A 20,979-nucleotide genomic window follows, 5' to 3' on the forward strand; every position below is an offset into this window, starting at 1 on the left:
CCCTTTTCTAACCCTAATACTCTCTCTTAAAACCCTGAATTCTAACGATCTCTCTCTCCTTTTCTCTCTAACTCACCTGAATCTCTTCTACAACCCTGTGAATCTCTCTCTACAACTAATCTCTTAACAACCATCTCTCTCTCCTTCAAACCCTGAGTGTCTCTCTCTCTTCTAACCCTGAGTTTCCAAGCCATGAATCTCATACAACCCTGAATCTTCTCTACAACCTCTCCTTCACCAAATCTCTCTCTACAACCCTGAACCCTCTCTACAACCGAACCTATTATAACCTATCCCAAACGCCTGAATCTCTCTCTACACCCTGAATCTATCGTCTCTATAACCCCTGAATCTCTCCTACAACCTGTCTGAATCTCTTCTCTACAACCCTGTTTGGGAGCGAATCTCTCACCGTTGACTGTAAACCTGTCGGGGAACCTCTATAAACCTGCTCTCATCTCTCTTTTACCCCTAAACCTCTGATGCAATCCTACAACTGACTCGCCTCTAAACCCTGAATCTCTCTCTACACCCAGAATCTCTCTTACAACCCTGATGTCTCTTCATAACTAACCTCTTGGATCTCTCTCTAAACCCAGAAGTGTTACAACCCTGAAGTCTCTACTCTAACCCAACTCTCCACCCTGAATCTCTCTAACCCTATTCCTAAGAACTTACACCTGAATTCTCTTAACCTGATTCTACATACTGAACCTACACCCTGAATCTCTCTCTACAACCCTGAAATCTCTCTCTACAACCATGATCTCTCTTACAAACCGAGTCTCTCTCTCTTACAACCCTGAGTCTCTCTCTCTTTCTAACCCTGAGTCATCTCTGCTACACCCTGTCTTCATCAACCTGAAGTCTCTTCTATCAACCCTTGAATTCTCTCTCTACAACCCGATATCTCTCTCACCCTGAACCATGCAATTCCTCCAACGCCATAATCTCTCGTACTCAACCCTGAATCTCCTACAACTGAACCCCTAAAACACCTAGCATCATCTCTTTTAACCTGCATAAATCCTACTTACAGCCGCTACTCCTATAACCCTGAATCTCTCTCTAAACCCTGAATCTACTCTACACCAGATCTCTCACTAGTTTCCTTTAACCCTGAATCTTTACTCTATAAACCCTGAGAATCTCTCTCTACACCGGAATCTTCTTTTCTCTTTCTAAACCTAAGTCTCCTCTTACAACCCATGAATCTCTCTCTACAACCTCGAATCTCTCTCTAACCCAATTCCTCTAAAGAGAACTTCTCTATACCTCAATCCTCTCTACAACCCTGAATCTCTCCATCACCCTGAATCTCTCTACAACCTGAAATTCCTCCTCTACTGCAACACCTGACGGATCCTCTCTATCAAACCTATCTCTCTCGACAATGTTTTATCTCTTACCCCTATACTCTACATCCCCATGAATCTCTCTTACACAACCCTGAATCTGCATTAGCAAACTGGCTCTTCTCTCGAACCCTGTACTCTCTCTACAACCGTGAACTTCCACAACCGAATCTCTCTCTCCCAATCTCTCATACCCTGAAGTCTCTCTCTACAACCCTGGAATCTCACCTGAATTCTCTCAACAAACTCTCTACAAACCCTGAATCTCTCTCTACAACCCTGAATCTCTGCTCTACAAACCGATGCTGTGAATCTCTCTCACCCTAATCCTCGTATAAACCCGAATCTTCTTACAACCCTGACTCCTTGAAACCTGGAGTTTCTCTACGGGAACTCTCTCAACTTTCCTTACCTTCCTTTGTAACCTATCTTCCAACCGATCCTCTTACAACCCTGAAAATCTCTTCTCTACGAACCCTGAATCTCTCTCTCACAATTCCTCTACAACGAGCTCCTGCTCTCTTCTAACCCAATCTCTCTCTACAACGCCTTTGATCTCTCTCTACAACCCTGAATTTCTCTCTACTACAACCCTTGGAATCTCTCCCTCAACCCTGAATCTCTCTCTTACAAACCGAATTTCTCTATACCAACCTATACAAGTAAGAACTCCTACACCGAATTCTCCTTACAACTGGAAATCTCTTCCTCTATACAACCCTGACTCTCTCGAACTTAATTCTCTCCTACAACCCTTGGAATCTCTCTCTTACACCCGAGGGAATCTCTCTCTACAACCCTGAGCTGAAGTCCTTCTCAACCCTGAGGCTCTCTACAACCCATGAATCTCTCTACAACCGGACTCTCCACAAGCCCCCAGAATCTCTCTCTACCTATCCTCTCTTAACCCTGGAATCTCTCTAAACCTCTGAATCTCATCTCTACAACCTGAATCTCTCTCTACAACCTGAATCTCCATCTCTACAACTCTGAGACTTCTCTTCTCTCGATAAATGAGTTCTCTATCTACTAACCCTGATTCTCTCTCTTTCTGAACCCTGATGAATTTCTCCTCTCAACTAATCCTAAACCTGCAAATCTCTCCTCCACAACCTCTTTGAATCTCTCTCTAAACCCTGAATCTCTCTTCTACTAACCCTAGAATCTCTCATTACAACGACTCTATTACGAACAGAATCTCTCCACCCTAAATTCTCTATACGCTAATCCTCATACAACCCCTGAATCTCTTCTACCTCATAACCCTGCGAATTCTCTCTACCCAGAATCTATTACAACCCTGAAGTCCCTCTCTTCTACATCACTCTACAACCTTGAATCTCTCTCTAAAAAAACCCGCCAATCTCCTCTACAGACCTATCGCTCTCGACAACCCTGAATCTCTCTCTACCCGAACTCTCTCGCTAACTTCTCTACAACCCTGAAGTCTTCTCTACAACCCTGAAATCATCTTTATCCTATAATCCTGAACTCGTAACCGAACTAATCTCCTTCTTCCTGATCTCCTCTACTAACCGGGAATTCTCTCTATACAACCCCTGAGTCTAAGACTCGTATCACACTGATTGTCTCACCCTATGATCTACAACTGAACTCTTCTATGACTGAATCTCCTCTAAAACCGGAATCTCTCTCTAGCCAAACCTGATCTACTCTCCTCTACCGATTCTATCTACAAACCCGGGAAATCTCTCCTCTACACTCACTCTCTCACACCGAGTCTCTCTACATACCCTGAACACTCTTCAGCATGAATCTCTCTACAACCCTGAATCTCTCTCATAACCCTGAATCTCCCTCTCTCATACAAACCTCTGAATTCTCTCTACAACCATGAAGATCTCTCTCAACCCGGAATTCTCTTCCTAACATACACTGAACTCTCTACAACCTAGTCTCTCTAAACCGATCTAGTACAAGATATCTCTCTCTACAACCCATGATCTCCTTTACCATCTCTTTATCAAATCTTACCCATGAAGTCTCTCTCTCTCAAACCCTGAATCTCTCTCTACAACCACTGGGAATCTCTCTCTACACCCTATCTCCTAAACCTGAGTCTCTCTCTCTTTAATGAGTCTCTCCTACAACCGCAATACTCTCTTCAATAACCCTGAATCTCTATACTACAACCTGAAATCTCTCTCTACAACCCTGAATCTATCCCCACAACCCCTGAACTGTTCCCCGGAAATTGCTCTACTCTACAACCTGAACTCTCTCTATAACCCTGCCGATCTCTCTCAACCGCCCTGAATCTCTCTCCACAAACCTGAATCTCTTACCTAGAACCCTGAATCTTACCTCTATACAACCCTGAATCTCTCTACAAACCTGAATCTCTATCTACCGAATCCTCCTAACCACCAGCCCCACCTCCTCCCCCCCCCTACAACCCCCCCCCCCCCTGAGTCACCCTACACCCCCCTGACCCCCACCCCCCCTCCCCTCCCCCCCTACCCCACCCCCCCACCTGAACTCCCCTTTAAAAACCCAGAATCTCTCTCTACAAACATCCCTCGGAGTACCTCTGCTTCACAACCCTCGGAATCTCTCTCTACAACCCTGAAATCCTGCTGGTGCGTTTCGTACAACCCACGACAGAATCTAAACCAGAATCCTTCGCAACTGGCTTTACCCGATCTCTCTCCATACCGTTCTCTACAACTCTGAATTCTCTCTCAACCTGACTCTTTCTATCAACTCCCTGAAATTTCTCTCTTAACCCGGAGAAATGCTCAGCTTCCCATACTCTTCTCACGCCTGAGCCTTCTCTTCTAACCTGAAGCCTCTCTTTTACTGAATCGCTCTTCAACCTGTCTCTCTCTACAACCCTGAATCTCCTCGTACACGCCATAAGTTCATCTCTTTACCCAACCTCTTTAACTGAAAGCTCTCTATGATCTCTAACCTACAACCTGAATACTCTCTCTACAACCCGATTGTCAACGATTCTCTAACTAAACAGCAAGCCTACTTCTCTACAACCTGGAATCTTTCTATACCTGATCCACAACCTGAATCTCTTCTCAACCGAACTCTCTCTATAGACAGAATCTCTCCTACACCGTCCTCTCTTACAACCTCTGATCTCCTCTACCCTCCTTACAATCCGATTCTCTATCAACCTGAATCTCCTCCTAATCTTTACCAACCCTGATCTCTCTCTCTACAACCCTGGGAATCTCTCCTGCAACTGATCCCCTACACAGAATCTCTCTCTAAACCCCTGTAACCTCTATCCTCTAAACCCTGCAGTCTCTCTACAACCGAATCTCTTATTAACCCGTGAATCGCCTCTACAACTCTGAATCTCTCTCTCACAAACCCTGAACTCTCCCCCTCCCCTCCCCTACTCCTCCCCCCCCCTCACCTAATCTCTCCCACAGATCCTCTCAACCCTGCCTCCTCTTCTCAACCCTGGCTCTCTCCTCTACCTATCTCCCCTACAAAACCCTGAGATCTCATCTTACAATGAGTACTCTCTCCTTCTAACACCTCCTGATTCATCCTCTCTTTCTAAACCCTAGAATCTCTACTTTAACTAACCCGGATTCTCTCTACAACCCTGAATCTATCTCTACCCTAATGTTCTATACCCATGAATCTGCTTTGCACAGCCCGGAATATGCTCTCTACAACCTCCTGAATCTCTCGTCACAGCCTGGAATCTCTCTCTACAACCCTGGAATACTTCTTCTACAAACCTGAACCCTCTACACCCAATCTCTCTCTACAACCCCTGAATTCTCTCTCCTACAACCCCTTCTGAATCTCTCTCTATAACCACCGAATCTCTCGTCTACAACCCTGAATCTCTCTCTACAACCACTGACGGAATTTCTCTCTCTACAAACCCTGAATCTCAATACAACCATGGAATTCTCTCTCTACAACCCTTAGGTCTCTCTCTCTTTCTAACCCGGCATCGCTACATAACGATCTCTCTTATCACCCTGAAAATTCTCTCTCTACAATCCCTGAACTCTAATAATCTCTCTCCTACAACCCAGAATTCTCTCTCAACCCTGAGTCTTCTCTCTCTTTTAACCCTGAATCTTTCTCTATAACCCTGAATCTCTCTCTACACCCTCGAATCTCTCTCTACAACTCGAATCTCTCTCTAAACCCTGAATCTTTCTACAACCCTGAATCTCTCTCTACAACCCTGAATCTCTCTCTATACCTGAATTTCTCTACTGACTCTCTCTACAAACCTGAATCTCTCTCTTAACCCTGGAATCTCTCTCTACAACCCTAAATCTCTCTCTACAACCCTAAATCTCTCTCTACAACCCAGAATCTCTCTCTACAACCTGAGTCTCGTCTCTACAACCCTGAACTCTCTCTATAACCTGAATTCTCTACAACGAATCTCTCTCTACACCTTGAATCTCTCTCTACAACCCTGAATCTCTCTCTACAACCTGAATCTCTCTCTACAACCCGATCTACTCTCTACAACCCTGAGTCTTCTCTCTTTCTAACCCTGAGTCTCTCTCTCTTTCTAACCCTGAGTCTCTCTCTACAACCCTGTGATCTCTACTACAACCCGAATCTCTCTCTACAACCCGTGAATCTCTCTCATAACCCCTAATCTCTCTCTACACACCTGAATCTCTCTCTACAACCCGAATATCTCTTCTAACCCTAAATCTCTCTCTATAACGCTGAATCTTCCTCTACAAACCCTGAATCTCTCTCTACAACCCTGATCTCTTCTACAACCCAGAATCTCTCTCTACAACCCTGGTCTCCTTCTTTTCAACCTAAGTCTCTTTAACGATCTCTCTACAACCTGAATCTTCTCTACAACCATGAATCTCTTCTACAACCTGCATCTCTCTCTATAACCATGAATCTCTCTACAACGCTGAATCTCTCTCTACAACCCTGAATCTCTCTACAACCCTGAATCTCTTTACCTCTATAACCCTGAATCTCTCAACAACCCTGAACCTCTCTCTACAACCCTGAATCTCTCTCTACAACCCAGAATCTCTCTCTACAACCCTGAGTCTCTCTATACACCTAAATCCTCTCTACAACCCTGAATCTTTCTACAACCTGAATCTCTCTCTACAACCCTGAATCTCTCTCTATAACCCTGAATTTCTCTACAACCCTGAATCTCTCTCTACAACCCTGAATCTCTACTCTCTAACCTGAATCTCTCCTACAACCCTGAATCTCTCTCTACAACCCTGAGTCTCTCTCTACAACCCTGAATCTATCTCTATAACCTGAACTCTCTAACCTGAAATCTCTCTCTACAACCCTGAATCTCTCTCTACAACCCTGAATCTCTCTCTACAACCCTGAATCTCTCTCTACAAACCAGAATCTTCCTCTACAACCCTGAGTCTCTCTCTCTTTCTAACCTGAGTCTCTCTCCTCTTTCTAACCCTGAGTCTCTCTCTACAACCCTGAATCTCCTCTAAACCCGAATCTCCTCTATAACCCTGAATCTCTCTCATACAACCCCAGAATCTCTCTCTACAACCCTGAATCTCTCTTCACAGCCCTGAAATCTCTCTCTATAACCCTGAATCTCCCTACAACCTGAATCTCCTTCTACAACCCTGAGTCTCTCTCTCTTTCTAACCCTGCATATCTCTCTACAACCACTGAATCTCTCTCTACAACCCTGATCTCTCTACTACAACCTGAATCTCTCTCTCCAACCCAGAATCCTCTCTACACCCTGAGTCTCTCTCTCTTTCTAACCTGAATCTTTCTCTATATCCTACACCTGATCTCTCTCTACAACCCTGAATCTCTCTCTACAAACCCCTGTCTACAACTCTCTCTTAACCGGAACCTCTCGACAACCAGAATCTCTCTCTCAACCCTGAATCTCTCTCTACAACCCAGAATCTCTCTCTACAACCCTGATCTCTCTCTACAACCCTGAGTCTCTCTCTACAACCCTGAATCGTTTCTACAAACCCTGAGTCTTCTCTAACAACCCTGAATCTCTCTCTACTCACCCAAAATATCTCTCTACAACCCTGAATCTCTCTCTACAACCCTGAATCTCTCTCTACAACCCTGAATCTCTCTCTACAACCTGAATCTCTCTCTACAACCGAATCGAATACACAATCTCTCTCTACAAAACCCTGAATCTCTCTCTACAACCCTGAATCTCTCTCTACAAACCCAGAATCTCTCTCTATAACCCCGAATCTCTCTCTACAACCCTAATCTCTCTCTACAACCCTGAAATCTCTCTCTACAAACCCTGAATCTCTCTCTACAACCCCGAATCTCTCTTTCTAACCCTAAATCTCCTCTATATTCAGGGTTGTAGGAGAGAGATTCAGTTGTTAGAGAGATTCAGGTGTTAGAAAGAGAGATTTAGGGTTTAGAAAAGGAGAGAGAGACTCAGGGTTTTAGATGAGAGATTCAGGGTTGTAGAGAGAGATTTCAAGGTTAGGAAAATGTAGAGATTCAGGGCTGTGAAGAGAGATTCAGGGTTGTAGAGATAGATTCTGTGTAGAGAGATTCCGGTTGTAGAGAGAGATTCAGGGTTAGAGAGAGAGATTCAGGGTTGTAGATAGAGATTCTGGTGTAGAGAGAGATTCAGGGTTGTAGAGAGATTCAGGATTAGAGAGAGATTCAGGGTTATAGGAGAGATTCAGGGTAGAGAGAGAGCGACTAAGGGTTGTAGAGAGAGATTCAGGGTTTAGTGAGATTCAGGGTTGTAGAGAGATTCAGGGTTGTAGAGAGAGATTCAGGGTGTAGAGAGAGATTCGGGTTATAGAGAGAGATTCAGGGTTGTAAGAGAGATTCAGGTTGTAGAGAGAGATTCAGGGTTGTAGAGAGAGATTCAGGGCTGTGAAGCGAGATTCAGGGTTGTAGAGAGAGAATTCTGGTTGTAGAGAGAGATTCAGGGTTGTAGAGAGAGATTCAGGGCTGTGACGAGAGATTCAGGGTTGTAGAGAGATATTCAGGGCTGTGAAAAGAGATTCAGGGTTGTAGAGAGATATTCAGGGTTGTAGAGAGAGATTCAGGGTTGTAGAGAGATTCAGGGTTAGAAAGAGAGATTTAGGGTTAGAAAGAGAGAGAGACTCAGGGTTTTAGAGAGAGATTCAGGGTTGTAGAGAGAGATTCAGGGTTGTAGAGAGAGACTCAGGGTTAGAAAGAGAGAGAGACTCAGGGTTAGAAAGAGAGAGAGACTCAGGGTTGTAGAGAGCGATTCTGGGTTGTAGAGAGAGATTCAGGGTTGTAGAGAGAGATTCAGGGTTGTAGAGAGAGATTCAGGGTTGTAGAGAGAGATTCAGGGTTGTAGAGAGAGATTCAGGGTTGTAGAGAGAGACTCAGGGTTAGAAAGAGAGAGAGATTCAGGGTTGTAAAGAGAGATTCAGGGTTGTAGAGAGAGATTCAGAGTTGTAGAGAGATTCAGGGTTATAGAGAGAGATTCAGGGTTGTAGAGAGAGACTCAGGGTTGTAGAGAGAGATTCTGGGTTGTAGAGAGAGATTCAGGGTTGTAGAGAGAGATTCAGGGTTAGAGAGAGAGATTCAGGGTTGTAGAGAGAGATTCAGGGTTGTAGAGAGATTCAGGGTTATAGAGAGAGATTCAGGGTTGTAGAGAGAGATTCAGGGTTGTAGAAAGATTCAGGGTTGTAGAGAGAGATTCAGGGTTGTAGAGAGAGACTCAGGGTTGTAGAGAGATTCTGGGTTGTAGAGAGAGATTCAGGGTTGTAGAGAGAGATTCAGGGTTGTAGAGAGATTCAGGGTTATAGAGGTAAAGAGATTCAGGGTTGTAGAGAGATTCAGGGTTGTAGAGAGAGATTCAGCGTTGTAGAGAGATTCAGGGTTATAGAGAGAGATTCAGGGTTGTAGAGAGAGATTCAGGGTTGTAGAGAGAGATTCAGGGTTGTAGAGAGAGATTCAGGGTTGTAGAGAGAGATTCAGGGTTGTAGAGAGAGACTCAGGGTTAGAAAGAGAGAGAGACTCAGGGTTGTAGAGAGAGATTCTGGGTTGTAGAGAGAGATTCAGGGTTGTAGAGAGAGATTCAGGGTTGTAGAGAGAGATTCAGGGTTATAGAGAGAGATTTAGGGTTAGAAAGAGAGATTCGGGGTTGTAGAGAGAGATTCAGGGTTGTAGAGAGATTCAGGGTTAGAGAGAGATACTCAGGGTTGTAGAGAGAGATTCAGGGTTGTAAAGAGAGATTCGGGGTTGTAGAGAGATATTCAGGGTTGTAGAGAGATTCAGGGTTGTAGAGAGATTCAGGGTTGTAGAGAGAGATTCAGGGTTGTAGAGAGAGATTCAGGGTTGTAGAGAGAGATTTGGGGTTATAGAGAGAGATTATGGGTTGTAGAGAGAGATTCAGGGTTGTAGAGAGAGATTCAGGGTTGTAGAGAGAGATTCTGGGTTGTAGAGAGAGATTCTGGGTTGTAGAGAGAGATTCAGGGTTGTAGAGAGAGATTCAGGGTTGTAGAGAGAGATTCAGGGTTATAGAGAAAGATTCAGGGTTAGAAAGAGAGAGAGACTCAGGGTTGTAGAGAGAGATTCTGGGTTGTAGAGAGAGATTCTTGGTTGTAGAGAGAGATTCTTGGTTGTAGAGAGAGATTCAGGGTTGTAGAGAGAGATTCAGGATTGTAGAGAGAGATTCAGGGTTATAGAGAGAGATTCAGGGTTAGAAAGAGAGAGAGACTAAGGGTTGTAGAGAGAGATTCAGGGTTGTAGTGAGATTCAGGGTTGTAGAGAGAGATTCAGGGTTGTAGAGAGAGATTCAGGGTTGTAGAGAGAGATTCGGGGTTATAGAGAGAGATTCTGGGTTGTAGAGAGAGATTCAGGGTTGTAGAGAGAGATTCAGGGTTGTAGAGAGAGATTCAGGGCTGTGAAGAGAGATTCAGGGTTGTAGAGAGAGATTCTGGGTTGTAGAGAGAGATTCAGGGTTGTAGAGAGATTCAGGGCTGTGACGAGAGATTCAGGGTTGTAGAGAGATATTCAGGGCTGTGAAAAGAGATTCAGGGTTGTAGAGAGAGATTCAGGGTTGTAGAGAGAGATTCAGGGTTGTAGAGAGATTCAGGGTTAGAAAGAGAGATTTAGGGTTAGAAAGAGAGAGAGACTCAGGGTTTTAGAGAGAGATTCAGGGTTGTAGAGACAGATTCAGGGTTAGAAAAATAGAGATTCAGGGCTGTGAAGAGAGATTCAGGGTTGTAGAGAGAGATTCTGGGTTGTAGAGAGAGATTCTGGGTTGTAGAGAGAGATTCAGGGTTAGAGAGAGAGATTCAGGGTTGTAGAGAGAGATTCAGGGTTGTAGAGAGAGATTCTGGGTTGTAGAGAGAGATTCAGCGTTAGAGAGAGAGATTCAGGGTTGTAGAGAGAGATTCAGGGTTGTAGAGAGAGATTCAGGGTTGTAGAGAGAGATTCAGGGTTGTAGAGAGAGATTCAGTGTTGTAGAGAGAGATTCTGGGTTGTAGAGAGAGATTCAGGGTTAGAGAGAGAGATTCAGGGTTAGAGAGAGAGATTCAGGGTTGTAGAGAGAGATTCAGGGTTAGAGAGAGAGATTCAGGGTTGTAGAGAGAGATTCAGGGTTGTAGAGAGAGATTCTGGGCTGTGAAGAGAGATTCAGGGTTGTAGAGAGAGATTCTGGGTTGTAGAGAGAGATTCAAGGTTAGAGAGAGAACCGATACAACCCATATTTATGCTTATTTATTTTCCCTTTTGTACTTTAACCATGTGTACATCTTTACAACACTGTATACATAATATGACATTTGTAATGTCTTTATTCTTTTGAAACGTCTGTGAGTGTAATGTTTACTGTTCATTTTTATTGTTTATTAAACTTATCTACCTCACTTGCTTTGGCCATGTTAACATATATTTCCCATGCCAATAAAGCCCCTTGAATTAAATTGAAAGAGATTCAGGGTTAGAGAGAGCGATTCAGGGTTAGAGAGAGAGATTCAGGGTTATAGAGAAAGATTCAGGGTTAGAAAGAGAGAGAGACTCAGGGTTGTAGAGAGAGATTCTGGGTTGTAGAGAGAGATTCAGGGTTGTAGAGAGAGATTCAGGATTGTAGAGAGAGATTCAGGGTTATAGAGAGAGATTCAGGGTTAGAAAGAGAGAGAGACTAAGGGTTGTAGAGAGAGATTCAGGGTTGTAGTGAGATTCAGGGTTGTAGAGAGAGATTCAGGGTTGTAGAGAGAGATTCAGGGTTGTAGAGAGAGATTCGGGGTTGTAGAGAGAGATTCTGGGTTGTAGAGAGAGATTCAGGGTTGTAGAGAGAGATTCAGGGTTGTAGAGAGAGATTCAGGGTTGTAGAGAGAGATTCAGGGCTGTGAAGAGAGATTCAGGGTTGTAGAGAGAGATTCTGGGTTGTAGAGAGAGATTCTGGGTTGTAGAGAGAGATTCAGGGTTGTAGAGAGAGATTCAGGGCTGTGACGAGAGATTCAGGGTTGTAGAGAGATATTCAGGGCTGTGAAAAGAGATTCAGGGTTGTAGAGAGAGATTCAGGGTTGTAGAGAGAGATTGAGGGTTGTAGAGAGATTCAGGGTTAGAAAGAGAGATTTAGGGTTAGAAAGAGAGAGAGACTCAGGGTTGTAGAGAGAGATTCAGGGTTGTAGAGAGAGATTCAGGGTTAGAAAAATAGAGATTCAGGGCTGTGAAGAGAGATTCAGGGTTGTAGAGAGAGATTCTGGGTTGTAGAGAGAGATTCTGGGTTGTAGAGAGAGATTCAGGGTTAGAGAGAGAGATTCAGGGTTGTAGAGAGAGATTCTGGGTTGTAGAGAGAGATTCAGGGTTGTAGAGAGAGATTCGGGGTTAGAGAGAGAGATTCAGGGTTGTAGAGAGAGATTCAGGGTTGTAGAGAGAGATTCAGGGTTGTAGAGAGAGATTCAGGGTTGTAGAGAGAGATTCTGGGTTGTAGAGAGAGATTCAGGGTTAGAGAGAGAGATTATGGGTTGTAGAGAGAGATTCAGGGTTGTAGAGAGAGATTCTGGGTTGTAGAGAGAGATTCAGCGTTAGAGAGAGATTCAGGGTTGTAGAGAGAGATTCAGGGTTGTAGAGAGAGATTCAGGGTTGTAGAGAGAGATTCAGGGTTGTAGAGAGAGATTCAGGGTTGTAGAGAGAGATTCTGGGTTGTAGAGAGAGATTCAGGGTTAGAGAGAGAGATTCAGGGTTAGAGAGAGAGATTCAGGGTTAGAGAGAGAGATTCAGGGTTAGAGAGAGAGATTCAGGGTTGTAGAGAGAGATTCAGGGTTGTAGAGAGAGATTCAGGGTTGTAGAGAGAGATTCAGGGTTGTAGAGAGAGATTCAGGGCTGTGAAGAGAGATTCAGGGTTGTAGAGAGAGATTCAAGGTTAGAGAGAGAACCGATACAACCCATATTTATGCTTGTTTATTTTCCCTTTTGTACTTTAACCATGTGTACATCGTTACAACACTGTATACATAATATGACATTTGTAATGTCTTTATTCTTTTGAAACGTCTGTGAGTGTAATGTTTACTGTTCATTTTTATTGTTTATTAAACTTATCTACCTCACTTGCTTTGGCCATGTTAACATATATTTCCCATGCCAATAAAGCCCCTTGAATTAAATTGAAAGAGATTCAGGGTTAGAGAGAGCGATTCAGGGTTAGAGAGAGAGATTCAGGGTTATAGAGAAAGATTCAGGGTTAGAAAGAGAGACTCAGGGTTGTAGAGAGAGATTCTGGGTTGTAGAGAGAGATTCAGGGTTGTAGAGAGAGATTCAGGATTGTAGAGAGAGATTCAGGATTGTAGAGAGAGATTCAGGGTTATAGAGAGAGATTCAGGGTTAGAAAGAGAGAGACACTAAGGGTTGTAGAGAGAGATTCAGGGTTGTAGTGAGATTCAGGGTTGTAGAGAGAGATTCGGGGTTGTAGAGAGAGATTCAGGGTTGTAGAGAGAGATTCGGGGTTATAGAGAGAGATTCTGGGTTGTAGAGAGAGATTCAGGGTTGTAGAGAGAGATTCAGGGTTGTAGAGAGAGATTCAGGGCTGTGAAGAGAGATTCAGGGTTGTAGAGAGAGATTCTGGGTTGTAGAGAGAGATTCAGGGTTGTAGAGAGAGATTCAGGGCTGTGACGAGAGATTCAGGGTTGTAGAGAGATATTCAGGGCTGTGAAAAGAGATTCAGGGTTGTAGAGAGAGATTCAGGGTTGTAGAGAGAGATTCAGGGTTGTAGAGAGATTCAGGGTTAGAAAGAGAGATTTAGGGTTAGAAAGAGAGAGAGACTCAGGGTTGTAGAGAGAGATTCAGGGTTGTAGAGAGAGATTCAGGGTTAGAAAAATAGAGATTCAGGGCTGTGAAGAGAGATTCAGGGTTGTAGAGAGAGATTCTGGGTTGTAGATAGAGATTCTGGGTTGTAGAGAGAGATTCAGGGTTAGAGAGAGATTCAGGGTTAGAGAGAGAGATTCAGGGTTATAGAGAGAGATTCAGGGTTGTAGAGAGAGATTCAGGGTTAGAGAGAAATATTCAGGGTTAGAGGGAGAGATTCTGGGTTAGAGAGAGAGAGAGATTCAAGGTTAGAGAGAGAAAGATATTCAGGGTTAGAGAGAGAGATTCAGGGTTAGAGAGAGAGATCAAGGGTAATAGAGAGAGAGAGAGAAAGAGATTCAAGGTTAAAAAGAGAGATTCAGGGTTAGAGAGCGAGAGATAGAATCACGGTTAGAGAAAGAAATCTCTGGTAGGATTAAGTGCATGATCCTGCCACCTGGTCTCGCTCAGCAGGCTTCACAGACCTTACACCCGTGCCCCCCATCTCTCTCTCGCTCTTTCTTTCTCTCGCTCTCTCTCTTTTTCTCTCTCTCTATCTCTCTTTCTCTCTCTCCCCTCCATCTCTCTCTCCCCTACATCTCTTCCTACATATCTCTTTCTCCCCTCCATCTCACTCTCCCCTCCATCTCTCTCTCCCATATCTCTCTCCCCTCCATCTCTCCCCTCTATCTCTCTCTCCCATATCTCTCTCCTCTCCATCTCTCTCTCCCCTCCATCACTCGCTCCCCTCCGTCTCTCTCTCCCCACATATCTCTCTCCCCTCCATGTCTCTCTCCCCTACATCTCTTCCTACATATCTCTTTCTCCCCTCCATCTCACTCTCCCCTCCATCTCTCTCTCCCATATCTCTCTCCCCTCCATCTCTCTCTCCCATATCTCTCTCCCCTCCATGTCTCTCTCCCCTCCATCTCTCTCTCCCCCATCTTTTTCTCTCCCCCATCTCTTTCTCCCCACCATCTCGTTCTCTCCTCCCTCTCTCTCCCCTCCATCTCTCTCTCCCCTCCATCTCTCTCTCCCCCATCTCTCTCCCCCCTCCATCTCTCATTTAGACTGGTTTGAACTGGATGGATGGGGAGGTCAAATAATCAATTTCAATTCAGTCAATTCATGAAGTACTTGAACAATATTCCAGAACTGTATTTCAATTTATCTCTTGAAGTGACCGAGAATTGACCATAATCCTGGGATGGATACGGGGATGAGGAATGCTCAGAATCATGATTGGTAGCTGCTGGAGGGAGGACAGGGGGTCTGGGCTGGGATAGGGATAAGGTATGGGTGTGGGGATGGGTTGGGGTATAGGGGTTGGGTTGGTGTTTGGGTATACACTCTCAGAAAAAACTGTGCTATCTAGAACCTATAAAGGGTTTTCATCTGTCCCCATTGGAGAACCCTTTGAAGAACCCTTTTGGTTCCAGGTAGAACCCTTTAGAGTTCAATGTAGAACCCTTTCCACAGAGGGAACCCAAAAGAGTTCTACCTGGAACCAAAAATAGTTCTCCCTGGAACCAAAAAGGGTTATTCTATGGGGTTAGCCGAAGAACCCTTTCATAACACTTTTTTCTAAGAGTTGGGTATGGATATAGGGGTTGGGTTGGGGTTAGATTGAGGTATACGGTTGGTGTTGGGGTTTAGGGATTGGGTTGAGGTATAGGGGTTGGGTTATAGAGTTGGTGTTGGGGTATAGGGGTTGGGTTGGTGTTGGGGTATAGGGTTGGTGTTGGTGTTGTGTTGGTTTTGGGGTATAGGGTTGGGTTGGGGTATAGGGTTGGTATTGGGATATAGGGTTGGTGTTGGTGTTGGGTTGGGTTGGTTTTGGGATATAAGGTTGGTGTTGGGGTATAGGGGTTGGTGTTGGGATATAGGGTTTGCTGTTGGGTTGGTTTTGGGGTATAGGGTTGGTGTTGAGGTATAGTGGTTGGTGTTGGGGTATAGGGTTGGTGTTGGGATATAGCGTTGGTGTTGGGGTATAGGGTTGGTGTTGGGATATAGGGTTGGTGTTGGGGTATAGGGGTTGGTGTTGGGGTATAGTGTTGGTGTTTGGATATAGGGTTGGTGTTGGGGTATAGGGGTTGGTGTTGGGGTATAGGGTTGGTGTTGGGATATAGCGTTGGTGTTGGGGTATAGGGTTGGTGTTGGGATATAGGGTTGGTGTTGGGGTATAGGGGTTGGTGTTGGGGTATAGGGTTGGTGTTGGTGTTGTTGTATAGGGGTTGGTGTTGGGGTATAGGGGTTGGGGTATAATGGTTGGGGTATAGGGGTTGGTGTTGGGGTATAGGGGCTGGTGTTGGGGTATAGGGTTGGTGTTGGGATATAGGGTTGGTGTTGGGATATAGGGTTGGTGTTGGGGTATAGGGGTTGGTGTTGGGGTATAGGGTTGGTGTTGGGGTATAGGGTTGGTGTTGGGGTATAGGGTTGGTGTTGGGATATAGGGTTGGTGTTGGGGTATAGGGTTGGGGTATAGGGGTTGGGTTAGGTTGAGGTATAGTGTTGGGATATAGCGTTGGTGTTGGGGTATAGGGGTTGGGTTGGGGTATAGGAGCTGGGGTATAGGGGTTGGGGTATAATGGTTGGGGTATAGGGTTGGGTTGGGGTATAGGAGCTGGGGTATAGGGGTTGGGGTATAATGGTTGGGGTATAGGGTTGGGTTGGGGTATAGGAGCTGGGGTATAGGGGTTGGGGTATAATGGTTGGGGTATAGGGTTGGTGTTGAGGTATAGTGGTTGGGGTATAGGGGTTGGGGTATAGGGGTTGGGGTATAGGGTTGGTGTTGGGGTATAGGGGTTGGGGTAATTGGGTTGGTGTTGGGGTATAGGGGTTGTCGTAATTGGGCTGGTGTTGGGGTATAGTGGTTGGGGTATAGGGGTTGGGGTATAGGGTTGGTGTTGGGGTATAGTGGTTGGGGTATAGGGTTGGTGTTGGGGTATATGGTTTGGGGTATAGTGGTTGGGGTATAGGGTTCGTGTTGGGGTATAGTGGTTGTGGTACAGGGTTGGTGTTGGGGTATAGGGTTGGTGTTGCGGTATTGGGCTGGGGTATAGGGTTGGTGTTGGGGTATAGGGGTTGGGGTATAGTGGTTGGGGTATAGGGTTGGTGTTGGGGTATAGTGGTTGGTGTATAGTGGTTGGGGTATAGGGTTGGTGTTGGGGTATAGTGGTTGGGGTATAGGGTTGGTGTTGAGGTATAGTGGTTTGGGTATAGCGTTGGTGTTGGGGTATAGGAGTTGGGGTATAGGGTTGTTGTTGGGGTATAGTGGTTGGGGTATAGTGGTTGGGGTATAGTGGTTGGGGTATAGGGGTTTGGGTATAGTGGTTGGGGTATAGGGTTGGTGTTGGGGTATAGTGGTTGGGGTATAGGGGTTGGGGTATAGTCGTTGGGGTGTAGGTTGGTGTTGGTGTATAGTGGTTGGGGTATAGGGGTTGGGGTATAGGGGTTGGGGTATAGAGGTTTCGGGTATAGGGATTGGGGTATAAGGTTGGGGTAAAGTGGTTGGGGTATAGGGGTTGTGGTATAGGGGTTGGGGTATAGTATTGATGTTGGGGTATAGGGGTTGGTGTTGGGGACATTGTGCTATAAGAAGCTGAGTCAGACATTGCTGTGTTTGATCTGTAAATGGCACCAAACTGGGCTGCTACTATAGCTGTCCCTCTGATGTGTCACAACTCTCTATGTGTGTGTGTGTGTGTGTGTGTGTGTGTGTGTGTGTGTGTGTGTGTGTGTGCGTGCGTGCGTGCGTGCGTGCGTGCGTGCGTGCGTGCGTGCGTGCGTGCGTGCGTGCGTGCGTGCGTGCGTGCGTGCGTGCGTGCGTGCGTGCGTGCGTGCGTGCGTGCGTGTGGATGGGAGAAAGAGAGAGAGAGAGAGAGAAAGAGAACACATAGTACAACCCATATTTATGTTGATTTATTTTTCCCTTTTGTACTTTAACTATTTGCACATTGTTATAACACTGTATATAGACATAATATGGCATATGAAATGTCATTATTCCTCTGAAACTTTTGTGAGTGTAATGTTTACTGTTCATTTTATATTGTTTTTTCACTTTTGTTTATTTTCTTTTTCACTTGATTTGGCAATGTAAACATGTGTTTCCCATGCCAATAAAGCCCTTTGAATTGAGAGAAAGAGAGAGAGAGAGAGAGGGAGAGAGAGAGAGAGAGAGGGAGGGGGAGAGAGAGAGACAGAGAGAGGGAGAGAGAGAGAGAGAGAGAGAGGGAGGGGGGGGGAGAGAGAGAGACAGAGAGAGGGAGAGAGAGAGAGAGATAGAGGGAGAAAGAGAGAGACAGAGAGAGAGCGAGAGAGAGAGAGAGGGGGGGTTTACGTTATTTACAGTATATGTGTGTAAATTAAAACATTTCAAACATGCATCCTGCCTAGTAGCTAGAAAAAACAACACCAATACATTTGTTTTTACAAATAACTGTTTTACTCCTGAGGAATGCATTCACACATCTTTGATGAGCTTCCTTTGAAGACCCCCCCCCCCCCCCACACACACACACACACTCTCATCTAAATGTAATCCAAATCTGTGGAAAAGACTAGTTCCAGCGGTCATTGGAGACTTCACTCAACAATCATATTCTGTGTTTTAGCCTGCAGTCACCACTGCAGCGGTCCCATGAAAACTTCAACCCCCAGTATGCCTCCTCACCCTTAACACACACAGGATAGTCATGGGAGTTGTAGTTCTTTGTAGAGATGGCCTGCTCTCTTTACCTGCTCTCTAAACTCCGGATAGAAGTTGACCGTAGGAATACAGTGCATTCGGAAAGTATTCAGACCCCTTGACGGTTTCCACATTTTGACACGTTACAGTCTTATTTTAAAATTGATAAAATCGTTTTTTCCCTCATCGATCTACACACAATACCACATAATGACAAAGCAATTTTGAGTCTCATAGCAAAGGGTCTGAATACTTATGTAAATAAGGTATTTCTGTTTTAAATTTCTTATAAATGTGCAAAATTCTAGAAACCTGTTTTTGTTTTGTCATTATGGGGTATTGTGTGTAGATTGAAGAGGCACATTTTTTATTTAATCCATTTTATAAAAAAGCTGGAATGTAACAAAATGTGGAAAATGTCAAGGGGTCTGAATATTCCAGAAGGCAGTGTAGATCTAGGATCAGCTTACTGTCTCCAAATCCTTACCTTAAAGACATCATCCCCTGCTAGATCTGGGTTGATGAATGTTTAGAATTCTTCAGAAATAGTTAATGGGTAAGGGATTGCGATAATATGGCATGTTAACATATTTGCTATTCATATATTAATTGGGATCAATTTACCAGTGAGGCTTATTCTAAACACCTTTGGGCTGCATTCTGCATTCTGAGTTTACCCATAGACACATTTCTACAATATAGGATCAGTTTACCCAACCCAAATCCTAACCATAATCCTAACCATAATCCTAACCAAATCAGAACCCCAGAAAACCCCTTCATCCTCATTGCTGGGTTGTGTTCAGAAGATGTAAAACAGGAGAAAACGTTGTGAAACGGAGGTATTACAGGGGCCCTGTTCAGTGATAAAAAACAGCAACGTGTTGAACTGTTTTGAAGTGGAGAAGGTGCTCTACTGAACGTGACCCTGACCTCCTAGAGGAAAGCTGATGTTGTGCTTCCTGTTTGGCAGCGTTCTGTCCCATGTGCCTGCCTGTGTCTATAGAACTTTAAGGTGTGCTCCCCTACTGCAGGAGTCAGGCTCCATCTTCCTCCAGTTCAGCTCATCCACCAGCCTCCAGCTGGAGGTCATCTTCAAAATACTAGAGGAGTACGACTGGACCACCTTCTCAGTGGTGTCCACCCGTCACCATGGCTACCAGGACTTCCTGTCGGTGGTGGACGGCCTGACGGACGGCTCGTTCATCGGCTGGGAGAAGAAGAGCGTGGTCATGCTGAACGTGACGGACGACCCGGGAGGGGTGCGCACGCGCAGGCTGCTCAAGGAGAACGAGGCGCAGGTGAGACAGGGGGGAGGGAGGGGGGAGGGAGGTGGAGAAAAGGGGGAGGAAGTGTTACTGAGTGGCCATGAGACTCCATGTGGCTGGCTGGCCGGGTTGGCCGGGTTCCTCCCCCTTCTTCCTCTCTCCCTCTGTCCCTGTGGCTCTCTCTCCTCTCTCTCCTCTATCCCTCTGTTCTTCTCATCACTCCCTCCCTTCATGACTAGCGTGTGCCCTTCCTTTCTCTCTTCCTTCGCTCCTTCATTCTATTTTCCTTTCTCTTCAAAACTGTCTCTCAAGCTGAATCCCTCCCTCGTTCATTCTCCCTCTCTCCCCTCTCCCCTCTCCCTCTCCCTCTCGCAGCATGTCTCTTTGCCTGTAGACATATTGAACAGTACACTGCTCTCTGTTGGGTTGGTTCAGTCTGGGTCTCAATATCTCAAATGTCTCAGCATGGCCACTGCAGCTCTGTCTCCCTGTGTGTGTGTGTGTGTGTGTGTGTGTGTGTGTGTGTGTGTGTGTGTGTGTGTGTGTGTGTGTGTGTGTGTGTGTGTGTGTGTGTGTGTGTGTGTGTGTGTGTGTGTGTGTGTGTGTGTGTGTGTGTGTGTGTGTGTGTGTGTGTGTGTGTTTGTGTGTGTATTGGATTCCTTAGGCTCCTCTCGGCTGGTGTCACTGTTAATATAACATAGTGCCCGCAGCGGGCTGCCTATGCGCAGTGCATTAACCCTAACCCTCCCTTTTTCTCTGCTTCTCTCTCTCCCCTCCCTTATTGCTCTCTATCATCCCTCATCTGCCTTCCCCTATCTCTTCACCCACTCTCTCTCATTTTCTCGCTCTCTTTCCCCTCTCTTTCTCGCTCTCCCAGTGATAATCAGTGCTTGTGTCTGTCTGCTCAGTGACAGTGTGTGTTTGCATTAAAGACTCTATCTGCTTTTGTCACACTTTTTTCCTTCTTTTCTCTCTCAATGTGTATTCAACAGTGTGTGGGGCTAACGCAGGTGCACAGGGTCCATTTCCACTTAAATAGCTCTCTCTTTCTCCCCCTCTCTTTCAGCTTCTGCCTCTGCTTATTTGTCTTTATATCCATTTCGCTCTCTCTCTTCCTCTCCATTCCTCTCTCTCTCTCTCTCTCTCTCTCTCTCTCTCTCGCTCTCTCTTTCTTTACCTCTCGCTCTCTCCCTATTTCTCTCTCTCGCTCTCTCTCACTCTCTCTCTTCCCCCCTCTCTCTCTTTCTCTCCCTCTCTCTCTATCTCCCTCTTTCTCTTTACCTCTCCCTCCTCTCCAATTCACTGGAGGTTTATTGGCATCCAGGCTGGATTGTTTTGCCAAGCCATTACAGTTCAAAATTCAATGAAGGCACAATTCTCAAAATTCTCAATTCTCTGTCTCCTCCAC

The 20,979-nt window shown here is 45.3% G+C and overlaps 1 protein-coding gene across 1 annotated transcript in view; it reads left to right on the top strand.

Moving 5' to 3' along the window:
- The window catches only part of LOC120039400 (glutamate receptor ionotropic, NMDA 2D-like), a gene marked incomplete at its 3' end in the record, with an annotated part of 56,438 nt that overhangs the window by 14,662 nt on the left and 20,797 nt on the right, over window positions 1-20,979 (top strand). Inside the window, exon 3 of the mRNA XM_038984827.1 lies at window positions 19,338-19,604. Within this exon, the coding sequence (XP_038840755.1) occupies window positions 19,338-19,604 (267 nt within the window). The remainder of the gene's footprint in view (window positions 1-19,337; window positions 19,605-20,979) is intronic.

The sequence above is a fragment of the Salvelinus namaycush genome, unplaced genomic scaffold, assembly GCF_016432855.1.
Source record: "Salvelinus namaycush isolate Seneca unplaced genomic scaffold, SaNama_1.0 Scaffold270, whole genome shotgun sequence".
Taxonomy (NCBI): domain Eukaryota; kingdom Metazoa; phylum Chordata; class Actinopteri; order Salmoniformes; family Salmonidae; genus Salvelinus; species Salvelinus namaycush.